Source organism: Homarus americanus, unplaced genomic scaffold (assembly GCF_018991925.1).
Source record: "Homarus americanus isolate GMGI-L3 unplaced genomic scaffold, GMGI_Hamer_2.0 scaffold23518, whole genome shotgun sequence".
Lineage (NCBI taxonomy): Eukaryota > Metazoa > Arthropoda > Malacostraca > Decapoda > Nephropidae > Homarus > Homarus americanus.
This window is the reverse complement of record NW_024745451.1, coordinates 809,777-837,646: the sequence shown is the minus strand read 5'-3', so window position 1 is coordinate 837,646 and position 27,870 is coordinate 809,777. Positions and strand designations below refer to the sequence as shown.

The 27,870-nt window shown below is 38.4% G+C and overlaps 1 protein-coding gene across 1 annotated transcript; it reads right to left on the bottom strand.

The window, feature by feature from the left end:
* Positions 1 to 294: 294 nt before the first annotated feature.
* LOC121878680 (S1 RNA-binding domain-containing protein 1-like) lies at positions 295 to 27,870 on the bottom strand. Its single transcript, XM_042385006.1, is given in 20 exon segments — positions 295 to 904; positions 3,717 to 4,012; positions 7,186 to 7,356; positions 9,565 to 9,734; positions 10,351 to 10,459; positions 10,462 to 10,504; positions 10,507 to 10,531; positions 10,785 to 10,974; positions 11,644 to 11,843; positions 12,550 to 12,709; positions 12,841 to 12,984; positions 13,824 to 14,004; positions 14,374 to 14,542; positions 19,976 to 20,118; positions 20,337 to 20,444; positions 21,147 to 21,258; positions 21,549 to 21,763; positions 22,157 to 22,534; positions 23,378 to 23,493; positions 27,843 to 27,870. Coding segments are annotated over 19 exon segments (2,838 nt in total). The 5' UTR covers positions 27,859 to 27,870; the 3' UTR covers positions 295 to 904; positions 3,717 to 3,824.

The window sequence follows — 27,870 nt, the reverse complement described above, 5'->3', positions numbered from 1 at the left end:
AAATATCTGGAGGGGACAGTGCAATAACATTACAGTATCCCAAATTAAGAGGATCCTTGGTTGCACTAATTCCCTGCACATTTGGGATTGCCTATACAATATACAGTACAAAACTGTATGATACACATACTATAGTATTAGGTATGCTCGAAAAGCTTACTAATAGAGTTAATATTTTGTACCTCTCATTTTATGCATAATGATATGAACAGTGTGTGTGAAGTCCACTTTTAGAGATCTTCATATAAAAGTAAGCATGCCAATACAGTACATAGGGAGAGAGAGAGATGCATCTCAGAACTAAGCATGTTTTTATAGGCAACACCCATCATAAGTTACAATGTTCAGTAAGTCAGTGAACATGAGTCTAATCAATCAGGGATTACAATTTACATGTTTTATAAAGACTAAAGAAGGAATCATTTGTGAGATCTCCAAAACTGACCATTTATTTACAGATCATTGGAAAATAAAATTAAACATTCAATTACAGTAGGTCATGCATAAATCCTATACAATATATGTAGATTAATTTATCTTGGAATTTTTCTTTTAGAACAGTAATTAGCAATACACTACCTCCATATGCATTATACTGAACATACGTCTTGTCTTCATTATATATGACACTAATTTTTCTATGGGTCTTCTTTCTATGATAGTAACAGTTTACAGAACACTGCAACAAGGCACAGCTTTTTAGTTTCAAGTTTTCAACTATGAGTATGAGAGGTTGCATGTAAAATGGGGCAACTTTCAACAATTTGGGGGCACCAGGTCCTCACAACACCTCACTCAAACAGCTCTTTTCAAACCACACTGCAGTTAAATTTCCTTCAATACAACTGCATTTCTGTCTTTAATCTCTTCAAAGTGAAATATACAGACTGCAGAGTTCATCACCCTGAAAGGAACTGTCAATCAATATAATGCCCCGATTCTTTGGGGACCTTTCCTTGGAGGTACAGACAGTCACACTAAGGTTTTGCCTTACACTTCTTCACACCTTCTTTTATCAACTCTCTAGTGACATTTGAAAATACTTCACAGGAAGGTTCTAAATGTTGCTTTGACTATCACAACTGGGAATAAATATCACCAACTCTCAACAAAAAAAAAAAAGAAAAAAAAAAGAAAGGGAATAAATTGAGAATTGCCTTATGAGGAGAGAGAGAGAGAAATATATGGATATAGAGAGGGAAGACAACCTTCACTGAATGGGATATTTCAGTATTTGAATGAGGCACACCAACGAGTGCTGGTGAACGATGACAAGAACCAACAACAGTAGACAAGTAGACAGACAGACAGACACAGACAGTGCTCACAAGGACCAACAAGGTGAGAGCTGATCTACTAATAAAGGAAAGCAACAGTCAAAACACAATACAGACAGACCTCTTATAACAGAGATTTGTCTAACCTATTTTCATGTAATGGTCCGGAAAAAAAAATTAACCCCTTCACTATGGAACGTCACTTTTATTATTATTATTTTTTTTTGTATTTGTCAGACGATTTTTACTAAAGCCAGACGATTTTATTCAGCACAGAGAGACCCCACACCTTGTGCACAAGGAGTTAATAAATATAATAGTAACATAAAAAAATAAATAAAACAAAATTCCATCGTGTACAGAGACAAACCAACGAACTTGTCTGCATTCATCTTTGTTCACATCTCTGCCAATTAGTGCTCGTCTAATCAACAACGCATACACTGAACAGCTCGCAAAAACTCCCGCCAGTTCTATATCTCTGTGCTCTCTCATTTTCCACAACCACCTGTGTGTGTCAGGTAAAAATTTTAGGCCCATCTGCCAAAACTTATGTCATGATTCTTTCTATATTATCTCCTTTTTCAAATTCTCCTGTGTATTGAGTGATAATCTTAAGCCCATCATGTCTGGAGAAAGGCCCTGTAAGTGAGTGTTGGTAAAGCAGCCAATGTGACCAGGAAAGTACTGTAATTAGTATGGATGTGAAAAATGCAAGAGATAACGGAATGTCAAGGCAAAGAGGTGTTGGGTAAATATGGTCTGCTTACTTGGCTTAGCTTCCTCTACCATCACAATATGGCAAACGTAAAAAAAAAAAAAAGTTTTTTAATTTAGTTGCATGTTAACGTCATCTATAATTTATAAATAGAATAAAAGCCAATGTAACACTTGCAGAGCCATTACTGTTACCCAAGACATGTGTCCTGTAGTATCTATAGAGTAAGAATTAAAACACCATCATCATTTTGAAATTCTGTGTGGAGTGGTAAATAAAGAAGGAAATGGTCAAGTAACTTTTCTTTAGTTTTTTTTTTTACTTTGCCATTTGTCAGCTTAATGAAGTGTTGGGAAATCAATCAGTTCTCTTTTATAAGCGACTGGCAAGTGCTGGGTGTGGAAGAAGGACATCAAAGCTCGGCATAGTGGTATGTAAGTGGTTCAAGCAATGAAGAAGTGAAAAAGGTGTGATTTCTGGCTCCCCTTCCTAGTGAAAAAAATCACCAGAATTTGAAGATAAAAGCACAGTATGACGCATAATGCTGACATAGTGGTAACACACACACATACTGTACTGGCACCTGTAACGTCATAACAATATACAGCTAGACCCCGACTTACGACTGCTTCGACTTACGACCGTCGGGACTTACGACCGCCGCAGATTTTTTATTAAAAAAAAAAAAAAAATTTTTCAAATGACACGCATTTTCTATACCAAAACGTTTCCAGTTAATGTAGTCTCCATGTATAATTAGAAAATTATGGGGGCCCCATGTGCATTTAGCTGATTACATTAAAGGTAAGTGCTCAGTCACACTGTATCCATTCCTCATTCTTTATTGCTTTCACTGTACTGTATTTCATTGTAGATTTTTTATTACAATTTTTTTTATCTATGTCGGACTTACGACCATGTCGGACTTACGACCTGGATTTGGGTCCCTAACCCCGTCGTAAGTCGGAGTCTAGCTGTACACCCAATCAAAATTTCTTTCGTTTGCTTCGTGTATCTTTTATGTATATATGGATCTCTTTATATCATTCCATAAAAAAAAAAAAAATTAATTTATATCTCATGCAAAACCACAACCTGGGCTCCACACACTATCAGAAAATCACAATGACCACATGCAGTAGCAGCAACACACACACATACCCAAAACCTCAAAATAAAACTCACTACAGTATCAAGAATGTTTGTATTCGATTTATAAATCCTTGCATTTAATTGGATATACAAGTATATATTTATTACAAATAAATACTGTATTGTACGTAACGTTTAGGAATCTGCACACTGCTTGGTCCCAGCTACTAAGGTGTTTGGATTTTTCAGCTTTGATTAAACTTTAATGCTTTAATTAACCTATCCTCTGTGCTTCGAAGTACATATAAAAAAAATTGACTAAAAATATCAGTGTGAGATTGCAAGAGGCACAGTCATCCACAAAAGTCCTGTCGCCTCTCCCGCTGCTCCACAAACCCCGAGATTTAGACTAGTGAACCCAAAGCAGTAGACACTGATGCATTATTCAGAACATAAATGCTTTGGATTCACAAATCTGATTCTCTGGGTTCGTGGTCCAGGAGGAGAGGTGACAGGAATTTTGTGGGCGACTGTAACCATTAGCAAAGGCATAGATTATGATGACACAGTATTCTGAGATTAAACTCCTCACATTTATCAACGAATTTTTTCCTTTATTCTATACTTACAATCCTATGGCAGCCGGCTGATTCATACACATTATTCGATGAAAGACGACCATTAAGCAGGACAATGAACTCTGAAGTACGGTTAAGACCTTTTTGAGAGACGTGGGTTTAACCAAGCACTCGCTCTAACATGAGACTTATTCGGGCACGATCCTTTTCGATGTTGATGACCGTCACCTCCACGATGTTCCCCAGTTCTAGTCTTGCACCACCCATTTTAGAAGAGTGGACGAGACCATCATTGCCCAGTCCAACATCCACAAAGGCTCCAAAGTGTGTTACATTTCTCACAGAACCTGAAAAGACACGAGAAAAAGTTTAAACCATTGGTAGTTATTCTCAAAAGCTGTATTATCTATCATTTGGTGTACTGAGAAATCAAATACCAATTGACCTTGACCTTTGACTGATTTAGCCCCCACAAAAGAGGTTATGTTAGGTTAGGTTATGTTAGATTGTATTATGTTATGCTGGTTAGGTCTGTATTATGTTATGTTGGTTAAGTTAGGTTAGGTTACATAATGTTAGGTTAGGATAATGCTGGTTATGTTATGTTAGGATACATTAGTGTTCAGGTGATTACCAGTAATTTTCAGGTGATCCAAAGAGATACTGAAAGCAGACAGCAGTTTACTTTGGATTTTAAACGTGACTGTGGAGGTAGAGGATCCAGTTACACAAAACACCTCCAGTAGTGACAAAAACTGTACTGATGCTTCATGACTGGTTAAAAGGTTACATAGCAGACCACAAGTACAGGTGCTCCTCTACTTACGAACGAGTTACGTTCCTGAGGCTTGTTTGTAAGTCCAACTTTATACTCTTGTAGATACCAAACATATTGTAAAAAATGAAAAGATTATGGATATTTAGTACAGCTATACCCTTTAATACAGCCTTAAAACCTGGCTCACTCTTCTCTTAGGTAATGTTTGTTCTATCTGGAATTTTCTTCCAAATAATCCAGTCTCATCCACATTAAACACCTGTTCTGGCAGGTAACCCCCCTCAGTGATGATGTTTGTATCTCTGAAAGTTTGTAAGTTGAATGTTCTTAAGTAGAGGAGCATCTGTAGTACATTTTACTGTCAACGTAACCTTGTGTAGTAGTGACACACATTATACTAAGCCACTAATATCTCAAAGTGGTATTTTCAAAGATTAAATAGGTTTTGATTGTATATAAATGCACTTTTATATAAGCTAGATAACCAACCCACGAGGCTAGTGGGAGGAACTCCCTGCATTTCTACTTATGGGAAGGGTGCTCTCAGTGCGAGATACGGTTGAGCGGGAGGGTCGCGCCAACACGGGAGAGCTTTATGATGCAATTTGTGTCGAAAGACCACGAGAGGGTTAATGTCACCATTCAGTTAAGTGGTACAGTAACACTAGTAAGGCAGTTGTTGCTTGTGTGTGGTACAATTAAGACTGTGGTGCAGTAATATGATAAAGGTTGTTTCAGTACTTATACTTGTACACTGGAGAGAATAAAAACTATAGTACAGAACACAACTACTAAAGATGATTTGAGCTTTTGAGTGTGGAAAAGGAATAACAGGCATGGTAAACAATGGTTTGAAACAAGTATCATACAGGATATTTAAATTAAATGTGACGGGTTATTGATTTAAATAGAAACATGTGGAAAAATTCAAGTAAATGGCATTAAAATCTGAAAGCCTTGAAGTAAGGCCACGGAAGATCCAAACTGTCAAAAGTTCTGTGTCTGGGGGATAACTTGAATCACCCTGCAGGAACTGTAATCTATACTGACTTCTCCCCAGGGTACAAGTAGGTAATGATCATGCGGCAAAGCAGACTCAGTCTTACAGGATAACCAACACTCACAGACGTAACTACCACTCAGTGCACAAATGATCATGTCTGTGGTTTCTGTGGCAGACTTCCTCAAGACTCACCAAATATTGTTCACCAGAAACAGCAGAAAATCTTAAATCCTAATCATTTCCAAATTAGACAAGTGTTTGTCTCTGTAAAGGGAAGGAGACAGGCCAGTTACCATGTAAATTAGTGCTTTCAACTTCAAAATTTATCATCCAAGCTGTTCAGACAAAACCTTCCAAGACTGATAACCCCATGGAATATTTCAGCCCCACATACAGTACTTACCATCATTATAATCCACTAAGATTACATGTGAAGAAAACCTAAGGAAAAACTGACAAACACCTGCAGTACCTAAACTGAACCCTTACCTTAACCTCCTCAATAATATTAAATGTATACTGCACATAACATTTATCCTTTTGACTTAATTGCTACTGTAAAGTCACTGGACAATCATGGTGAAATGAGGCCAGGAGAAGAATCATGTTAGCTGCTTCTCTCTGTGGGAGCCGAGGGACTGGCACAAGAATATTCCTTTATGCTTCTAGAAGTACAAACCACAAAATCTTCCTGAACCATTACAACCCCGTACTGTATATGAAGCCTTAGTGGACCTCGAGTTAACCACCAGATCAAATCTGTTACTCTCTAACTGGGAGAGAAAGTGTTGCTTAAAGTGAGAGCATCATCTGACCCTGTTCACCTAGCTAATGTGTCCTGCTGCTAAGGTTGACTCTACCTCATATGTATTTATGCTATGGATTTCACAGGTCTTTGAAGAATGATGTAGAGCACATCACCAGTTAAAACCAAGGAATGAAAGTGAACACAAAGCAGAGAACCAACCATGGGAATAAAAATACTCTCTTTTGTATATATTTTTGCTTCAGTGAGTTAGCTTGTCATTACAAAAATCTTAAAATGTTAATTCCAAAACTTTCCTAATATAATCAGGAAAAGTATAAAAATATATATATATATAAAAGACAAATTAAAAAATAATTAAAACTAATCATCTTAAAAAGAATCAAGTTACCTGTAGCCGTCCACCATAGACAGGCACTGCCAGCATAAGAAGAAAAAGAGCCGAGTTAAGCGTAGGTACAACAAGTGTTTAGTACAGTAAGTCTAACACGCTTACTAACATCCAAAGCTTTAAACTACCATGCAAAAATCTCTACACCTCATTTTTGTCTCAAGTTTTCCAGTTACAGACACCACAGCCTGAGCTCCAAGAATTCTGTTAAGACACTCTTAAACATGGGAGGAACTACAGCACAAAAAAGCCAAGAGCCTTCAGTGCATAATACACCCAAGGAAGTAAGAGACACAACAACTCAAGACAATTCAAGATCATAAACCAACTCCCAGAAGCTGTTTCACTCCTCTCTCTCTCATACAACAGAATAAAATACTATATCAATGTTTCTTGTTTACATCATTACTTCCCTTCTGATGTAGACCAGTTCAAACCATTTCACCAGTATGGGTAACCCAACCTGTATTGTCATTATTCTTATATCAAGTTAACAAAATGGGGGAGTGATGATCTTTTTTATTCAGTATATCACTTAAAAAAGCTTACCTCACCTACGGACAAAACCAATGTGCTCCTTACCTGTTAGCTTTGTACCCAACACAACGTCATCTATGGAAGTAATGCCCTTACGGAACAGAGGCTTCTCAAACTGAGCACGAATATCGTAGTCAAGAGGCTGTGCTAGACCCTCGACAATGAGTTGCATAGTTGGTACAGATGCCCCGCACTGCTCGGCCACCGACTCCAGACCTATTATAAATGTACAGTATAATAAGGGATTCAATTTGAGCAGGTAGGTGGTCATCCTTAAAAAAAAAATCTGTAGTTGTGCCTGGTGCCAGAATCCTTACAGACAAGAATAATATGTTGCAGGTGAATGACATGTCAGATCCTTAAATTGAAAAGCCAATAATTAGAACTACATTTACCATTGAAAATTGCTAATCACTGGCTTAGTCTGAGTCCCTGATGTGTATATACTCTTACTTTACAATCATCTCTCTTTTACAAGTTAAAATTTCTATGGTGTATTTCAATACCAGTCACACCATTATACAGAACTAATCTAATACTATAGGACTAGCTGTTGTTCTGGGCAGCCAAAACGGCACAATCGTTTTTCATCAAACTTGGTGGAAAAATCGTAAAAAATTCGTAGAGTGGAACAAACCTGGTCCCATGTCGATGGTTACTTTAGGAAGGCATTAATTGACCATTTTATTTACGATGGAAAACGATGCAAGTCTACGGACTTGGCGCACCCTCATTCGCTGTACGCTAGCCAAACACGAGCGTTTAAACTTTCACTGGGCATGAAGGTGCCCGCGATCACTTGTTATTGCTATATCAACATCATCTTGCTGACCATAAGAGTACCATAAGAACATGTCAAAGTATCAGTAACTTTCCTCTGGTAGCCCTCAATTTTGTTTTTCTTCAATATCTAATCACTATACATCCCTCAAGAGAATATAAGTTTCATTTTCAATATGAGAGTGACTTGTTTATGTTATATCTATGAAAAACTTTGCTCATTGTTTGATTTTAAAAAGGTTTCTTCAGACTAATTTGTGAGAGAGTGGCTCATTGACAGAGACCCATACATATGAGAGAAGACACGGGTCCACTCGGTAAGGATGGGTACTGATGGGTCACTTATCAGAAATCCATCCCAATGACCTATTTCCTAATTGTAGTTTTGAAATGTATTAAAAAACATTTTCAACATGACTAATAGTAAAAAAAGATTATAAAATAAAGTTTGAAAACTGATCTATAAGAGAAATTCCTCAATAGGTCTTTTTTCTTATTCCAAAGTCTTGATACAGTGAAACCTCTATTCAACAGACTATATGGAGAGGAAAGTCCATTATAATGAGGGTCTGTTATAGGTGGAAAAAAAACCCTATTTAACAGATTATCTGGAAAGAGAAATCTGTAAAATGAAGGTTTCACTGTATTAATTTTTTCTTAATTTATAGGTCCTTAAGTCTTATAAACTTTCTTAAACTAACGAGAATAATGTAAATACAATGATAACACAAGTACAGTACCAATAAAAACAATGTAGTCATCATCAACACCATCATCATCAACACCACCATCGTCGCCACCACTTTTACAGCGCCCTTCCAAGCTTACACAATGGAAATAGCAAATAAAGGTTAACAGAGGGACAAGGATTTAAAACTGGGATGCTCATGTGTAACCCCTACTGTCCCTTAGTCAGACAGACAGAACAATGACTGATTGATACTGAACCATCCATGAAAGAGAAATGACTGATAGTTACCGAATCATCCAAAGAGATATGACTGATTGATACTGAACCATCCATGAAAGAGAAATGACTGATAGTTACCGAATCATCCAAAGAGATATGACTGATTGATACTGAACCATCCATGAAAGAGAAATGACTGATAGTTACCGAATCATCCAAAGAGATATGACTGATTGATACTGAACCATCCATGAAAGAGAAATGACTGATAGTTACCGAATCATCCAAAGAGATATGACTGATTGATACTGAACCATCCATGAAAGAGAAATGACTGATAGTTACCGAATCATCCAAAGAGATATGACTGATTGATACTGAACCATCCATGAAAGAGAAATGACTGATAGTTACTGAATCATCCAAAGAGATATGACTGATTGATACTGAACCATCCATGAAAGAGAAATGACTGATAGTTACTGAACCATCTATAAGAAAGAATGTATATTTATAATTTTTTTTTTTTTATTTATGACAAAAGGAAAGATCATGAAAGACTTTAGTCAATCAAGTAAAATAACATAATTTTATCACCTGTCTCCCAGTACTGTATAGTATTGAAGTTCAGCACAAAATCCTTACCTAACCTAACCAAACCTAACCTATCTAATGTAAGCTATACTAACCTTACCTATTTTAATCTTTCCTAACCTAACCTTCTAACTCCTTACTTGAATTCTGCATGAAGTGTCGGATGTCATGGATGAAATGTTCAGTTCCGATGTCTTGTGCTCGCCCTCCAACCATGAGCACAAACTTGGATGAGGCGGATATGACTCGGATGGATCGTCGATGGGTCAAAATGGGTTTACGCTTTTTTCTGCTCTTTTCCTGAGGTGTTCTGGAAAATAAATAATTCAGTTGGTATTTGTAATATTTTTATGGGTTTGTTTATTTCGTTACTACTACAGCATCTTGGTCTACAACATATTTATACTATATAATGTGTGGTCTATAATTTGTCCAATACTTTAGACTCTGTACTGTATTATTCAAATTTTCTGAGTACCTTAGTATTTTTTCTTAATTTGGCTGAGAAAAGAAAATCTAAAATAATCTCATCACTTTATTTATTAATGTATCTTACACTAATAACTCTCTATAACCAAACCTTAAAATTTCAATTAGTCCTCATGTTTGAAATTGGAATCGATCTATTGAATACCAAACTCTGAAACAGATGGTGATGACTGCTTTTATTCCCAGGGGTACAGTCACCCCAAAACAAAGGTCATGTCCCCTCTTCTGCTGCTTCATGAACCCCAAGATTCAGGCCGCGGAACCCGAAGCAATATACACCGATCCATTATCCTGTCCATAAACGTCCAAGATTCACGAGTTCTGAATCTCAGGGCCTGGTTTCAGGAGGAGAGGCGAGAGGACACTTCGTGAGTGACTTTACAATGCCATCCACTCCCCAGAAAATATCTCTTAGTCAAAACCAGCCACTCACTCACCTGTTGATCTCTATTTCCAGGGTCTCGGGTAAAATTCTGATGAAGCCAGCACACTGCTCAAACGTCCGAGGTCCGATACCCTTGACAGACTTGAGCTGTTCCCGCTGATGAACGGCCCCTTGGATTTTCTATATTCTACGATATTTGCCGCGCGAAGCTTTTATTTAGGCCAGAGAGCTTTCTGGAATATTAGAATGAAGGATTACAGTTTATTATGAATGGGATATCTAAAAAAAAAGTCTGATGTGTTTTATAATTACAAGATCAACTTTGTATCATCATATTTTTTTTTTGTGTGTGTGTGTGTGTGTGTGTGTGTGTGTGTGGACAAAACCAATGATGAACCTGAATAACAAATCAACAAATGTTAGTATATACTGTAGTACAATATAAACACTATCTCATCAACTTCAACAGTATTGCCAGGGGCATACCTAAAGACAAATTCCGACGCCGAGTTAATATCGACCCCCACAAAGGACACGCACTCCGTCATGACCGAGTCGAGGGAGGCGTGCAAGATACGCTCGGGTATATCGTGCTGGTACATGCCAACACCCATGTGCATTGGATGGACTTTAATGTATTCTAAAAGAGGGTCCTGGAGTCGCCTTGCTAATGACACTGATGTGCAAAGGGAAGAAATTGTTAGTATACTTTCTAAAAAGAAAAATTTATAAAATCTTCTGAAAACTGGAGAGGCTGTAAAATATAAGGTATTTTCTACATTCACAGTAACACAACACAATTTGAATTCTTAAAAATATTATAAGTTTTAAGTCATCTAACATCTTCAAGTAATAAAGATTTAGCAGCTACCCTAAATATATGTTCCAAGTCTTGCAAATGAATTAGTTAACTTCATTTTCTAAAAAACATAAATAAAATTCCATGAGCAAGATGAAGACAGAGGAAAAATATTCTATCCGTCTTTCTCCCATACATCAAAGTGACCTGGTCACTGGATGCCCCCACACACACACACACTCCTTCAATCTCACAAAACTCCATCATCTGTTCCTCCTGCTCCCATATCTCTTTTAAAGTTTTGATTTATTCTTCCATGAATCTATATCACATCAGCACCCCACTTCTTAATTTACTGGCTGCTCACTTTACACTAGTATCTTATTTCCCACAAACTATAAACAAAAAATATATATAAAAATAATAAGTCTTCTGTGAAAAAGATGTACAGAAGCTGAACATTTGAAGGTTTTGGGTTATATAAGAGTACTGTACTGTATACTGTATATATGTTGTCATAAGACAGGAAATGGCATTTACACTCACAAGCACTAATATGATTAGGGTCAAGTCCAGGGAACTCTGTTCTAGCCTCAGGAGAGCAAGAATACTGAGAAGCACCAGTTTCATTGATAATGGTGTACTGGACATTGTAGGGGTCAAAACACTTTTGAGCTATCAAACGAGTTAAATAAGTCTCCGTCTCCCGGCAGCCAGTTCCGTTACCCACAGCAAACAGCTCACACCTTCATGAGAGAATTAAGACATAGTTAGAAAGACTGTATTAAGACAAACATCTCTAGCCACAGTAACATACTAACACATAAAGGAATGAATTATGAAATCCCAATTAATAGATAAGGGTATGAAATGATTCACATACACATTAAGGTTCTGCACATAATAAAAAACTTCCTGGGAGACTTGTCTAGTGGCATGTTACATCACCTTACAGATCCGTGTAAGCTACTCTGAAATAGTTCCTCAACGGGGACCTTATCATATTAATATTCTAAGAATATTTAAAATTTCCACAAATTTCTCATAATGAGTTTCCACGACTCTATAGATGTGAGAGAACTCTGAGAGTAGTTCGTTACGATACTTTGCTTGTTGTTTGTTAACTGGGATAGAAATATCTGTGTTTAATACAGCACTGCTTCATGTGTGGGGAAGGGAAGGGTTACCATATGTTGGTACTGTAATAATTATGGAAACCTTTTATTTTTAATTTTGTTTTTCAAATTGCTCATAAAATACCCAATAAAAAATTGTAAAAACAGGTTATGACACAAATAAAGGAACTAGCTTAAAAAAATTGTCTTATCCACTAATAAAAGGGAGCCATCAGGTAGAATATTCCCCCTACAGTACAAACTAATACTCTATTACTGTACTGTAAAAAAAGAAAAGCATTGGATTCTTACCCACAAAACCCATCTCTGATCTTACCCAAATTTGTGGACAATTTCCCTGAGTGTTCTTGCATTGTGGTCCTTACACCAATCCTCTGCCTGTAGATGTTCTTTGCCACGGAATGGATAAATGGTGGTTGTGAGAAGCTGGTCTCCGGTGGCATTCGTGACACCTATCTTGCAGCCATTTGCATAACCTGCAGGAATCAAAATAATCATAAAATTTTTATCCTTGAGGATTCCAAAATATACACATTGTTTTCTTTGGCAAATGTTATAGCCTCTCCACTTAAGGGTTAATAGAACTTCCTGGACACAAGTGACTCACCAGGATCAATGGCAAGTACTGTCTTCCCCCTCACTGGTGGTGTAAGGAGCAGCTTCCTCAGGTTAGCAGCAAACACCTCAACAGAAGCAATCTCTGCCATCTCTGTTAACTCGCTGCGAATCTGCCTCTGCATGAACGGTTTGACTAGATGGAAAAATGAAAACCATGTATCCGATCAATTGTTGCAAAATAAATCATTATTCATCTCGGGGAAAGGTGATACAGTACTATTATTTAATATTTGTATTATCACTGGACACCAAGCTCAGTTCCCAGTCTGGCTCTGACTAGTACCCACAATAGTACATTGATAAGTAAATGTACAGAACTACACACATAACAGAACTGTAAATGGCAAGCTTTTCACCGAGTAAATAACCTACATTATTACAGAACTGTACTGTATTATCAAACTCTAATGTATTTTTATAATAAGTACAAAATGTACAGAAACTACGAAACTCATTTTCTAAAACCTTGTCTTACATTAGAACATTTATAACCATAGTTTCAATAAATGATTAAAAACATCTTTCTTAAAGAAAAATACAAATCAATACAGGTGCTCCTCTACTTACAAACAAGTTACGTTCCTGAGGCTTGTTTGTAAGTCCAACTTTACTCTTGTAGATACCAAACATATTGTAAGAAATGAAAAGATTATGGATATTTAGTACAGCTATACCCTTTAATACAGCCTTAAAACCTGGCTCACTCTTCTCCTCTTTGGTAATGTTTGTTCTATCTGGAATTTTCTTGCAAATAATCCAGTCTCATCCACATTAAACACCTGTTCTGGCAGGTAAACCCCCTCAGTGATGATGTTTGTATCTCTGAAAGTTTGTAAGTTGAATGTTCTTAAGTAGAGGAGCACCTGTACTGGTACTTTTTGTAATACATTTTCTGAGAACTTGTTCCTCTTTACAGAGTTCAATAAAACCACAGATATAAAACGTTACTTACTAAGCCATTGTTGTACTTACCAAGTCTCTCCCAACTGTCCTCTATACTCATCATGACCAGCTGTGTGCGGTAATAGTGGGGTGGGGCGAGTCCTAACCACTTTTGTTGGCAGAAATTGAAAAAGTGAACATAGGTGTTGTCTGGGATAACGATCTTCACAGACAAAACTCCCTGATGTTCACCCCGGTTCATGGCCAGCATCTGACAACAAAATATACATTCACACAAAGTTGCTCAGGGTGAAAATATATTTACAAAACAACAATTACTTCAATACCTTAGTCAATTTTCTACTGTCTCTCCTCAATTTGCTAACTGAATACAGTATAATGAATATCAGGTGGGGGTTACCAGCCTTATATCCCCAGAGCAACAAAGGGAAGCACCTAGCTGTGTGCTGGTAAGCTATTCCTAAGCCATAATCAATTACTTTATATAATTATGATAAAAATCTTCCTTTCTAATGTAACTACTACTTCCACAAGCAGTCACTTCTTCTTATTAAATGGAGAATAACAAGATAAAATAATATAACTTTATTTAAAAACAGTCGTTAAGCCGAGAACTCACAGCATGAGGCTTGGTGTGCCATGCAAGGTTCTTATACTCAAAGTAGTTTTGATATTTGGCACAGAGGTCATCACTTGGTCCTGGTCCCCGGCTCACCATCTTGCCCTGGTCTCTCTTCTGCTGCTTGCGTGCTTTACCACACTCCAGCAACGGCTTACAGAGCTTCATACTGCAGCAGACAATAAACACTTTGATTAATTTATTTTCAGGATAACACCTTTCATTCCACAATTGTTTGTGTACACTCGGTCAACAAAATATCTTTTACGATTTTGTGTGAGATAATATGACAACGGACGAAGGATTCTGACAATCGTATCGAGACAACAGGAGTCGCGGTGTATCTAAAAAAATGTAAGTCCAAGTTTCTTCAAAGCTACTTTCCTTCTTACACAAGTTGACCAATAATAAACTTATCTAAAAGACTAAATGACAGGGGGTCCCCGACTTGCGGATGTCCAACGTACGAAAACCTGCCGATACGAACGGGGTTTAACTTGAAATTTACAGTACTGTATTTTATTTACCTGATTACTTTTTTATGTTCATTAACTGTGTTTTATCATTCCATTTCTTCTTTTGTCTTAAATTAAGTGATTTTAGATGTATATAAGGACTTAAGACTATGATATAGTGGGATTTTAAACATTGTTCTGTAAGTAAGGTATGCACATGGCTCGTGTTCCGACTTAAGAACGTCCTCAGCAACAGAACCCGTTTGTAACCCGGGTACCCCTGTGTATTCCAAAAATTAACAAGGAATGTTTTGTGTTAATTACATCAAGAAAGAGAAGTGACATCATTTCATAACTATTGGTGACACTAAAAATTTCACAATGGAACTTTCAATTCATGCTGCTCATGCATCTGAGGGGTCAACAAATAAAAAATTTTACATTATAATTCTCACATACAGAAGAAGTCCAAAAATCCGGACTGCTTGGGGATTGGGTCGGTCCGGATTTTCGGATTTTCCGGATTCTCAGGCAGTGCTTTTAAAATTCAAATTTAAGGAGGAATAAAGAATGAGATGAACAGGTACATTTTGATAGTTTATTCATTAGCAAATATAAGATGCTTCATTCATCAAAACGAGCAGTTTTATGGAAAAAGCTGTGAATTCTAGAATTTTATTCTTTGCCTTTTTTATATCAAATTATAGACTTTCCAATGTCGTATGTTTCCATTAGAACAGTATTGCTCCCACCACGTTCTAGTTTCTTAATTATTTCAAGTTTGTCACTCAATTTCAACGTGTTCTTCTTTCTCTTCATACAACAAAGTTTATCTACTTTAGGAGCCATTATTATGGGCTTGTACAGTACTCTGTTAATGGAAAGAGTAGGACTCAAAATTACATACGTTGTCACAGTTTGATTGCTCGTTTTAAAGTGGCCACCGCGTGGTCGTTTGTTGTTGCTGTGCAGCTGTGGCGCTCATGCATGCGCACATACACACAAAAGCCCGCTAATTAAAAAAAAAAAAAGTGAGTTTTCGAAAAGTCCGGATTCTCGGGTGGTCCGGATTTCTAGCATCCGGATTTTTGGACTTTTACTGTACATTCTATTCTTAGATAACACTAAATGCATTTTATTATATCTGCCCAACAACTGGTACTCATATAACATAGAATATAACAGGTGAAATGTTACCAGGACTCCAAATAGTTACAGTACCAAGAGTCCACACATTTAACAAGATTAAAGTATTAAGTCTCACATACTAAAGACAGACTCAGAGCCATAACCAAAACCTGAAGCTTGTGAACCCCAGGCCACTAAAGATCTTTTTCACATCATATTACTACTAAGTAAACCTTGATAACTCGGCACGTATGGGGCTTTGGCCTTGTCGAATTATCCCAAATTCTGACATAGTGAGGTACTTCTCCCCCCTAAAAAAAGACAACAATAAAAAATTATTGGCCCATATACAGTAATATTACCAAAGCCGGAATCCCTCTTAACCGGAAGTCTCCGATAGCTGGAATTGTAATTTTCTTGGAAAATCATTACCAAAGCTGGAATTTTCCAGAAAATTCCGGGTTTGGGAAAAATATTCCGAAGGCCTCATTTTCTAGAAAATTTTCTCAGACCCGTAAAATTCCGGGGATGGGGAAATTTTTTTTCTGGGTTTGAGAGATGAAAATCAGGCGCATTTTCTGAATATTCCGAGAAAAATTTTCTGGTACGGTATCTGGAAAATTCCAGGGATGGGGGATATTTTTCCGGGTTCAAGAAATGATGTATGCACAATTTCAGGAACTTACGAGAAATTTTTTCACTGACCCAGAAAATTCCGGGGATGAGGGATTTTTTCCGGCATTGAGATTCACCTTGTTACCCGGAAATTCCCCATTCTCAGAAGTGCTCTGCAACAATTGTTCTGGTGAACGGAGATGTCACTGTACGTGTACATGTAATTACTAACCTTGGTAGGTATAAGGCTACGGGAGTCAACCCCAATCGAAAAATCTGTGGTGTAACCCTGCAACAGGCAGACATGCTTACAGAGCTCCAAGACCCCAACGGTGGTGTAGGCGGAAGAGGTGACCAACATGGGAAACCAACGACTACACCAGCGGATGCAGGCAATGCATGATGGACAGGTTACTAAGGCAAAACCCAACAAACTGGGCTATCGGCAGTCCATTGCAACTCTCCCTCTTCCCAGTTGTTGCAACACTTGCACCACTGGATCAGGAAAAGGGAGAGCCAAGATGTGTGGTTGCAGTCTGCACTCCTGCCTCTTCACATAAATCAACTCACACATTTCCATTATCCAATTCATCATACTTCTCAACATCATCAAAATTCATATACCCCCAAAAGTCCTACGGCGACGGGGACAGGCAGAGTTGACTGCCGGGAGTCTCTAGTCACAATTCAGCACATGGGCGGCATAGATAAGATGGTCGTTAATGCACTGGGATCTAGGCAACTGTGCAATCTTGTCCTGCCTATAAGATTGAGCAGCCCTTTCGAGGACCCACTCTCCTCGCCCCACATGGGGAGGGGGCTAGAAAAGGTGCCCTAAACATAGCCTGCCTAAATAGCACCAACCTGACTGGGCAACTGCACCCAGTAAGGTCATCCTTATGCAGTCAAAAACACAATCAAAATCACAGAACAAAACAAAAACAAACTATACAACCTCTTATGGTCGCTGCATGGAATGTCAGGACCCTTCTGGATTCTGGCACAAATGAGCGTCCTGAAAGAAGAACCGCCCTTGTGGCAAAAGAGCTGGCTCGGTATAACATCAACATTGTAGCCATTAGTTAGTCCTGGCTCCCAGATGAGGATCAACTCACAGAATGGGGATCGGGTTATACTTTCTTCTGGAAGGGTAAGCCTGCTGTGGAGAGAAACTACATTTATGGAGTTGGCTTTGCCATCCGCCAATGCATCCTACATAGGCTAACTGAAATGCCTGTTGGGTTCAATGAGCTCCTCATGACGCTCTGAGTCCCACTGAATCACTCATGTCATGCCTTCTTCAACAGTGCATACGCATTTTCTGGAAGCGCTCACCTAAGAACACTTTCATTGCCAAGGATGAAAACTAGGCAAGGGGTACAAAGACTTCAAAGGACAGGATTACAGTTTTACTCACAGCTAATGCAAGTGGAGATTGCTTGATGAAACCCCTGGTTGTTAACCGTGCTGCCCGTCCTAGAGCCTACCGTCATGCCAATATGTCACAGTTTATTGGACATCTAATAAGAAAGCTTGGGTTACATCATCTTTATGCACAGATTGGTTTGACAAGCACTTTGTTCCTGACACCCAACAGTACTACTGGAGGATGAACATTGACTTTAAAGTGATCCTGGAGATGGACAGTGCTCATGGACACTAAGTTTCTAATTGGACGCCACCCTAATGTACAAGTTATCTTCCTTCCTCCTAACACCACATCACTTCTGCAGCCACGTGACCACGAATTCATCAGCAATGTTAAACTGTTCTACTATCAGTCACTCTATAAAGACTTTCGTCAGCAGACAGAGTCATTAGTCGAGTTATAATAAATCAAGGCAGAACACTCTGACAGTGACCAGGCTCTACCAGATAACCAGGAAGAGGAGGAAGAAGAGGAGGAGGAGGAGATGGTAGACGACATGACTCCTAGCGCCTCACCACCCCGCAACCGTGAAGTGCTATCAGTTTGTGAATTTTGGAAGAAACATAATATTTAAAATACAGTGGACAGAATTGTTGAGGCAAGGCACAAGATTAATGTTGCAACAGTGCTACAGACATGGAAGCCTTTGTTCGCTAATGCTGAGGTAAGTTGGGCAGAGCAGACTGAGGCAAGCAGGGAGAGGCAGTTCATGGCGGCAACACGAATGGATACAGTGGAGGCAACACAGTCAGTCACAGCACCGGGATTTTCGGATGTTCAAGTTGAAGATTTGCAAGAAATCGTTGGTCAACAACAGCAGCAACCAACAATTGAAGAAATGTTGGAGGAGGGTGAAGAACAATATGAACCCCAAGCAACGCAAGAGGATGACATTAAGCCTGGTGAACCTACAACACGCCAGCTGACTGAAGTGCTCACAAGCATCGCACGTCTCAGTGAACAGCTAGAAGAATACGATAACAGGCCTCATCCTCGGAACCTTATCTGCCCTGTACTTGATAAAGTTATGGAGGAATAAAAAACCTTGTACATGTCCCGCGTTAATTATCGTCAGTAGGCCCTTATTAATGGGCACTTGCGCAAGGCCCAGCCTGTTATTACTGACTTGGCAAACATCACTTTAGGAGATGATGATGGCACCACCTATGATGATATTGAAGTGTTGGGTGACTTACTGGTGGAAGAGCTGCCTCAAGACTTTGAGGGATTTGATGCTAAGGTTAGAGGAGGTGTCAATGAGGGAGCAGGGAGGAAACAGTAGTAACCAGCCCTCCCTGCCTCGGAACCCATCAATCAGCACCGTCAAGCATTACACTGACTCCATCAAGGTAAGTTATTCTACAGTATGAGTGTATATAAATATTGTTGTCAACAATACCGGTATGTATAAATATATTACAATAATGTCATTTTCTTGGTGGGTTGTAGGTCATTGTAGGGGGGTTTGGGTGACACCGCAGAACCGATTAGGCTTATTTGCATGTATTTCAATGTCACTCGTTTCGTGATTTTAAATTTCGTGACACTAAAACTGGTATCAATTAAGTCGTGAAACTTGAGATCCTACTGTATAGTATTTTATAACCAAAATACTAGGGTCCTACAGCACCCCCCCCCCCCACATCCATGTAATGGGTGCAGTAAACCAGCACACACCCAGCCACAACAATAACAAACACCAGACTGACCAAGTGTGGAGCGTAGCACGACGAGTGTTTCCCACGCGCCCAAATATGCCGAGATTTCCCCAGATAATTTTATATAACTCGGCATTTCCCGAGTTATTTATGATAAATTCCGAGACAACATACATGCCGAATTATATGAAATTCCTTGATATTGAATGCCGAGTTATCAAGGGTTTAATACTAATACATTCATCATCTTCTTGCCACTAGTAAATAAACAAGAAACAGCAATACATGTAAGGAACCCTAGTGTGTACAGTACTTACAGTTGGCGCACACAGTCTAATACTTGAGGGTCTTTACTGATGACGTCAGCGATGATGTGTTGAAGACCCTGTTCGACCTCCTCTATGGTGCGAAGACCTTCTTTGTTCGGGTCCATGAGGGAGTACAGTTCCTGGCGGTTCATCTGTAACAGTCGTGCACAAAATGATAAGATTTCGGTTCAGCCATTTCTTATTCTTTACAAATCGTTCACTGTTTTATCTTCTCATCAGTTATTTTCTGATGGATATTGTAAGAAACCTTTCCAGATTTGTAAATTTTCTCTAACACTACACTACCACCCTTCCATAAAGTGGAAAATCTCTCCCCCCCCCCCACTACCAAATTCTCTGAATGACTTACAAACTTATTGTGCGTTCCTTGCATGACCTCCAGAGCTGCAGGTTCCAATCCGAGCTCTCTGGCCCGCTCAGCATAAGTGCGTTTCCCGCTACCCTTATATGCTGCTGTCTGCAAAGCAATTAAGAGAATCAATATTAAACACACATTCCTAGAATCTACTGTATATCATGTATAGAACACATTATTTTTATTATTATTATAGATTGTATAATAAAAACAATTATTGATCTAAAGCTATGGTCACTTTTTACTTCGTAAAAATCATCGCTAAGAAGGAATTATCTTGCCATGTTTAGGCAGCAATGTTACCAGCCCGAGTGTTGCCATATATAACAAGGCTCATCTCTATCCATCAGATGAATCAGGTGTGAAGAACATGGCTTAATAAACACAGACACCCATCCTTTCTCAGGGGTTTAAATGTCATTATCACGAGATCTTTAAATGAGTGAGTGGTGCGTATTTTCTCTCTCATGGATAAATGATTGGGATAATTTTTGACGCAAAACACAAATCTTTCTTTCTCAGCCACTCTGGGTGTATTAAGTGTGATAACCAGGTAACCAGTTAAGAGTTAATAAAAGTTGAATCGCTATCAAGATAAAAAATTTGAGAAAGGTGAGATAGATACTGTGAAATCCCTATATAATGGACTTCTATCTCCATCTAACAGACCCTCAATATAACAGACATTTATCTCTATAGTTGTTAGATGGAGGTTTTACATATAATGAACCCTCCATATAATGGACTTTCCTCTCTCTATAATCTCACAGTAATGTCATGCTTATATTGTGAGCAAAGACATACCAGATGTTCCACTTCATGCATCGTGGTGGCACGGAGGAGGGAGGCCTTGCGGTCCTCTGGCAGGCACTTGCGGTTACCCTTCAGAACCTTCAACACTCTCTCCTGGACATGCCTGTGAAGAGAAACAGGATGAATTAATATATAGTTAATCCCTTCAATATGGGGACCCAATTTTTAATATTTTACTTGGATAAGGCCAGACAATTTTATTCACCTCAGAGGGGACCCCAAACACAAAGAGTTAATGCACCAGTTTTCTTTAATATTCAATAACAAGTTTCTAAAGTATATGATATCTATTCAAGTGCGGGGAAAAGAATGAGTAAAGTAAACATCAAAATCACTTAGCTCACCTTAATTAACCAATAATGTTATTAACAATACAGTACAGGTATGACTTACTTTAGCTGTGAGTAGGAATTCTGGATCTCACGGAGCTTTTCCACCTCCATGTTGCCTGTTTTATCCTTTCGGTATCGTGCAATGAAAGGCAACGTGTTCTCTTGGTCGAACATAGTGATCACGTTACGCGCCACCCACTCCTCAACGTTCTGCCGCTCCGCAATCACCTTGGCGGCATCCCACTCGAAGATGATCTCCACGTCATTGTCTGGAATCTGGTGGGTGGCCAAAGGATTTAATTGCTTTAGGCATTTCATTGATGACTAGTGAAAAAAAAAAAATTAAGGTAATTATTGATGACTACACTGTCACTGATTTTTTAAAGAAAACAAATTTAAAAAATGCCGCAATATTAGTGTTTTATAATGGACACTGTCATAGTTATGGCAAATGTGTTAAAGAATGCTTATTTAAAAATTCCCCAAACCTAATCTTAAACTAACCTAACCAAACCCCCAAAGAAATATCATATCAGAACTCACTGATGAAAATATAGTAAGAATATAAACATCAAAACAAACAACGCGTCAGCGGTGTAGTCGTCAATATTAGCCAAAGTTAAATACGCTAGTTAGGTTTTGTTGTCGAGTGTTATGAGACGAACTTACCCTTTTGCGGTACTTGAGTGTGCCAGCTCCTCCCACCTCTCCGCGCCCCGTTTTCTGTGCCTTGACCTCGCCCACCACATGTACGTCGGTCTCCTTCCGTTTGACTCCTCTCTGTTGCACTTTCTGTTGTTTCTGTTGTTGTTGTGCTGCCTGACGCTGAAGGGCTCTCTGTTGCTGCTGCTGTTTTTGCTGTTGTTGACGCTGCTGCTGACGCTGTAACCTCTGCTGCGCCGCTTGTTGCTCCTGTTCCTGTTGCTGTTGGTGATACTGTTGTACTGGCCGTCGCTGGCGCTGGGGTCGTTGTGTCTGTTGGCGCAGAGGGACACTTTCCTCATGTGGCTGCTGCTCCTGTTGTTGTGCAGGAGCCAGCTGCTGAGTCTGTTAAACACAAGGAAGGAGTTGGAATAGATGGATCCTTCAAAGGTGATCTTCCTCTCCTCTACCATCAAGACCTAACCTTAAAGTAAGACTGACTTACCAATACCCGGCACTGTATCACAACAACTATATAGCTGGATAATAAAGCACGTTTAAGCTTCCTATATGGGGAAATAATACTCGACTAGAATTTACATTTTCCCCTTCATTCTGATGGACCTAACCTCTAACACCTTAGCGGTCATGATAATATCACAAGTCATTATATCTATCATGAGTGTGTGACTATTATAAGACATCTTCACATTTTAGAACTGAATGCAAACTTGGACTAGTATAGTACAGAAGTCATTTGGGATAATTCCTCATTAAGAAAAATTAAATAAATAAATAAATAAAATATATAAATAAACTAATTGGCCATTTTTCATTATGATGATGAAATTTGGCATTTTTTGAAGGGTTATCATAAACAACCCTTTTATTAAATAACAATATGAGCCAGTGCAAAAAAAACATACATATCCAGTGATCTTGTACACCACTGATAAAGTCAAACAAATATATGTACTGTCAAGTAGCTTATTTCATTTTCCCAAGCCTGGCAAAATATATCCAACCAGAGGACTGTACTGTACAGTACCTGATATAACAGCTAAAAACTATCATATTCAACCCTTATTCTGGACGGTGAATTATAATCTTCCAAGTCAACATAACATTGGAAAATCCTTGTAAATTATCGTTCAAAGGAAAACAATCAATAGAAAATATCAATAATTCAGATATGGAAAAAGAGAATATCGCACTTCCACCCCACAAGAAGTAAAATTCCAGACTTACGTGTATAACCTGTTGCCCATGGCCATCGTAAAGTACCTCTAGCTCGATGCTCGTCCCTCCACCCAGTGGCTGGTTGACCTGCACCTCCTCTAGGATCTCTATGGACTCATCTAAAGCTGTAAAAATTATATAGATATGAGAACAGTAGTGTAATGAGTGGATGATACAAGATCCCACATCAGTGTTTATAAAAGCTGACGGGAAGAATTTTCATCACCTGTCTATTAAATATCATGTTATATTTATTAAACTCTAGATAATAATGATTTTATTTTGGAAGCCATGAAGCCATAGTTAGGTTAGGTTAGGATAGTTTGGTTAGGTTAGGTAAAGGTTAAGTTTGGTTAAGTTAGGTTAGGTTTATACTGAACTGGTGATCAGCTGTTTGGTGTTGAAATCCCCTAGAACCACAGTACATACTTGCACTGTACATATGAAAGGAAAAAAATATGGAAAAATGATAATGGTCCCATCCATATACCTCAATTTATCTTACATAATCTTGATGTAAAGTTAGTGTCTCACTAAGTACCAGAATCCACCAAAACACTGTAGCTACTGCACACATTGTAAAAGACTATGCAAACAAAACAAAAATTGAAACATATTCCCAAAGTGTTAATATTGTACAGAGGTTTATCCAAAATACAAAACAGGGTGTGTGTACTGTAGAATCATTACGTACAAAGGTAAACCATTAATGCAAGACACTGTAGAAGATATGATCCAACCACACCCATCCTCATCTGCCTGACTTAACATAAATATACTCTAAAATCATTAGGCCATGTTAGGTGGCTATACTAGGTTAGGGTGGATCGTGTGATCTTCAAGAATTGTAAATGAAAGTGTAATAAATGCTGCAGTTCATACGGAAATCTGACCTTTTTCTTTCAAATTTTATTACAGATCTTGACTGCAACATGTTCAAAAAGTCATATTGTAATACAGATACATAAAATTCTAGGAACTAAATAAAAGTTGACAAAAAAAATAATAATAATAAATCACCGGGTACTTAAATGGGCAATGTTCAGTGGATTTGGCATCCTGTGTGCCGCCGGCAAGGCCATGGACTCGTAACACACGTCTTGCCAGCGGTCAGTGGATGTCGGTTTGGCATCCTGTGTGCCTGCTTCGGCAAGGCCATGGACTCGTAACACACGTCTTGCCAGCGGTGCCCACCGTTTCTGTGTGGATGTCGGTCACACTAGAATAAACCGTTATAGTACATCCTTCTTTCTTCACACAGCCAAACTGTGAAATGCTCTGTCTTCTGCAATGTCTCACTTCAAAAAGCTGGTTTTCCGGCATCTTTGTGGTGTAGATTAATAGAACCTTTCTTTTCTATTTTTAATTTCTTTTTACTCTTATTTTTTCGCCCCCTAGGCCCCGTTGTGGGTTGATGACCTGTGCTGGGTGTACTAATCCCCGTAAAAAAAAAAAAAAAAAAAAATACTAATAAAAAATCTACATTTGACCCACGACACATCATACAGAGACTGGACTTTGAATTACCACAGGAAGAACATAAGAAATAATAATAAATAATGGTTGCATGATCCAGTGTCAAGGAATAGTCCGAGAAGTTCAGATAACTCGGCAACTGCTCTGGCTAACCATTACCCGGAACATGATCCGCAAATCGATTAACATCAAGGTTACCATTTACAGCTGGGTAGACAGAGGCAAATGGCATGAAGAAACTTGCCCATAGTTTCACCCTGCCCGGGGATCAAACCCGGGTCCACTCATTTACGAGGCAAACATGCTGACCATTACACCACAGGTCGCCACAAGCATAAGAAATACAAAATATATAAAGTGCTATTTGTAGACTTACTCTGAACTATACTCAAGATAAGGCTAAATTCAGGTGCTAGTATAGTGTGTGGTTTACAAGATATTTAGGTTAGGTCAGGATAGGTAAAGTTAAGCTAGGTTAGGTCACGTCTCTCAAGGAACTACTCACAGATACTCAGAGAGATATGATCACAGATACTCACAGATGATCTTCTGGAAGAGGCTCACGCCTGTGACTCCAGCTCAATAGCCTCTTCTCTACTCAGACGGTGGCTGCGTGTGGCAGATATTTGTGCCCTATAATTATATACTTGTTCTTGATTTTTCCAGTATTTATCTAATTTTGCTTCAAACTTTTCCACCGTCTCCACATTCACTTCCCACTCAGGTAACCCATTCCAGTTGTTGACAACCCTACTCGTGAACGAGTGTCTTCTGAGATTTAGCCTCGCTCTTGTTTTGTAGATCTTCTTTGAGTTCCCCCGGGTAGTGTCAGCCTCCCTCATCTGGAACATTCCTGCTGTACATGCCTGGTCATATATGCCACACACTATCTTGTATGTTTCCACTTGGTCCCCACGAGATCTTCTGTACGCCAGTGTCGGTAACTGTAATTTCCTTAGTCTTTCCTCATAAGATAAATCCTTGATCTGTGGTACTAATTTGGTAGCCCTCCTCTGTACATTCTCTACTGCTTCAATATCCTTAATGAGATATGGGCACCAAATTTGATTAGCATACTCAAGGTGTGGCCTAACCAGAGCAGTGTACAAAGCCTTGAATATAGGTGCATCCAGATGAACAAAAGTTCTTCTAATAATGCCCACTATTTTATTAGCCTTGTTGATTTTCTCAGCTAGATGGTCAGAAAACGTCAGCTTATCATCGGTGACTACCCCTATATCCTTCTCTACAGTGGTCTTCTTGATCGTGGTGTACATATGATATCCCTGGTCAGCAACTTTTGTTCTTCCTATCCTCATGTATTTACTTTTTTCTGGGTGAAAGTTCAGCATCCACTTCTTAGTCCAACCCCTGATCTCATCCAGGTCCTCCTGCAGCATGTCACAATCCTCATCTCGTTCTATTTTCCTAAAAATCTTTGTGTCATCCGCATATAGATATACCTTACTGTCGTGTTTAATTGCCTCAGGCAGGTCATTGATAAAAAGGACAAACAGCAGGGGGCCAAGGACAGAACCCTGAGGGACCCCACTAGTGACCTCTCTCTCCAGTCAGATACTTCTCCATTTACCACAACCCTCTGTTTTCTCTTAATTAAAAAACTCCTTACCCAATCAAGATATTTTCCATCAATGCGATAACTAGATACTTTTTCTAATAGGAGCACAAGTACAGAACAATGTCTCTTTTATATTACTACAACATGCGATCTTCATTCTACCAATATAAATATTGGAAGAAACTTAGATGTGAATTCTCAGATCGGCAGACTAGACTACTGTACATAACCGGACTATTAAATTAGAATAGAAAAGTTATGTATCCTGGGTTAATATTGACGACTGACCCACGGACGAGTCATTTGTTTTACTGTTTATTTTCTTCCTTTATTTTCATCAGTGAGTTCTGATATGATAATCATTTATTGTGCAAATGCTTCGTTTGGCAGATAATTAGGCACCTAGGCGCGCACTACACTGTCTTCTTGGCAGTAATGCGGTAGTGACGTCTCATCCCAGGATGTAAAGAGCCAATCATACCGATGTATTTCAAAACACTCCGCTGCTCGGGCTTTATCAACGCCAATGCTCAGTGCATGCTTAAGAACCGTTCGGTACAGATGGTTGCTCTCATGTCCACAAAAAACCTAATATTACACCATATCATATTAGGTTCTTTGTTTAATATACGGGGGGGTGGGGGGGTCTTGAGGTGGAACCACCCAACTAGGAAGTTAGTTAAGATTAGGTAGGTTTGTTTGGTTAGGTTGATTTTCTATCAACGCTTCTGTTGCTTGTTTTTCATAACTAAGATTAGGTTAGGTTAGGTTAGGTTAGGTTTAATTTAGAAATAACCACTTTTAACACATTTGCACAAATTACGAGTGTCCACTATATAACAGTGAAATTGATGTGCTTATATATATATATATATATATATATATATATATATATATATATATATATATATATATATATATATATATATATATATATATATATATATATATATATATATATATATATATATATATATGAAATGTACCTTTTTTATTTTCACATCATAATGAATAAATAACACCATTAGAATCATGAATAACTTGTAAATTAAAATTAATAATATATACTTATGAAGATCTTTACACAACACGAACCCTAAAGGCTAACAGCACTTGCCAACCAACTATAAAATACCAGACTAATCAATAACTATACACTACCATAAACAACCATAACCTATACAACCCAACCATAAACAATACAACCACACTTAAACAAATAACACCTAATAGTAACAATAACATCCATAAGAACAATCCACAATTTCCTCCATTAAAAAACCTTCAATTGGTCTCTAGTCACGTATAAACTACCACCATGACTGTTATCACTGAGTTTAGGTGCTTAAGGTAGGTATCATTACAATTTAAAGGTGTAATTAGGAGTTATAACAGGAGAGGATACACCATTATAGCTACCGTTATTTGTTGACATTTTTGCAATTGT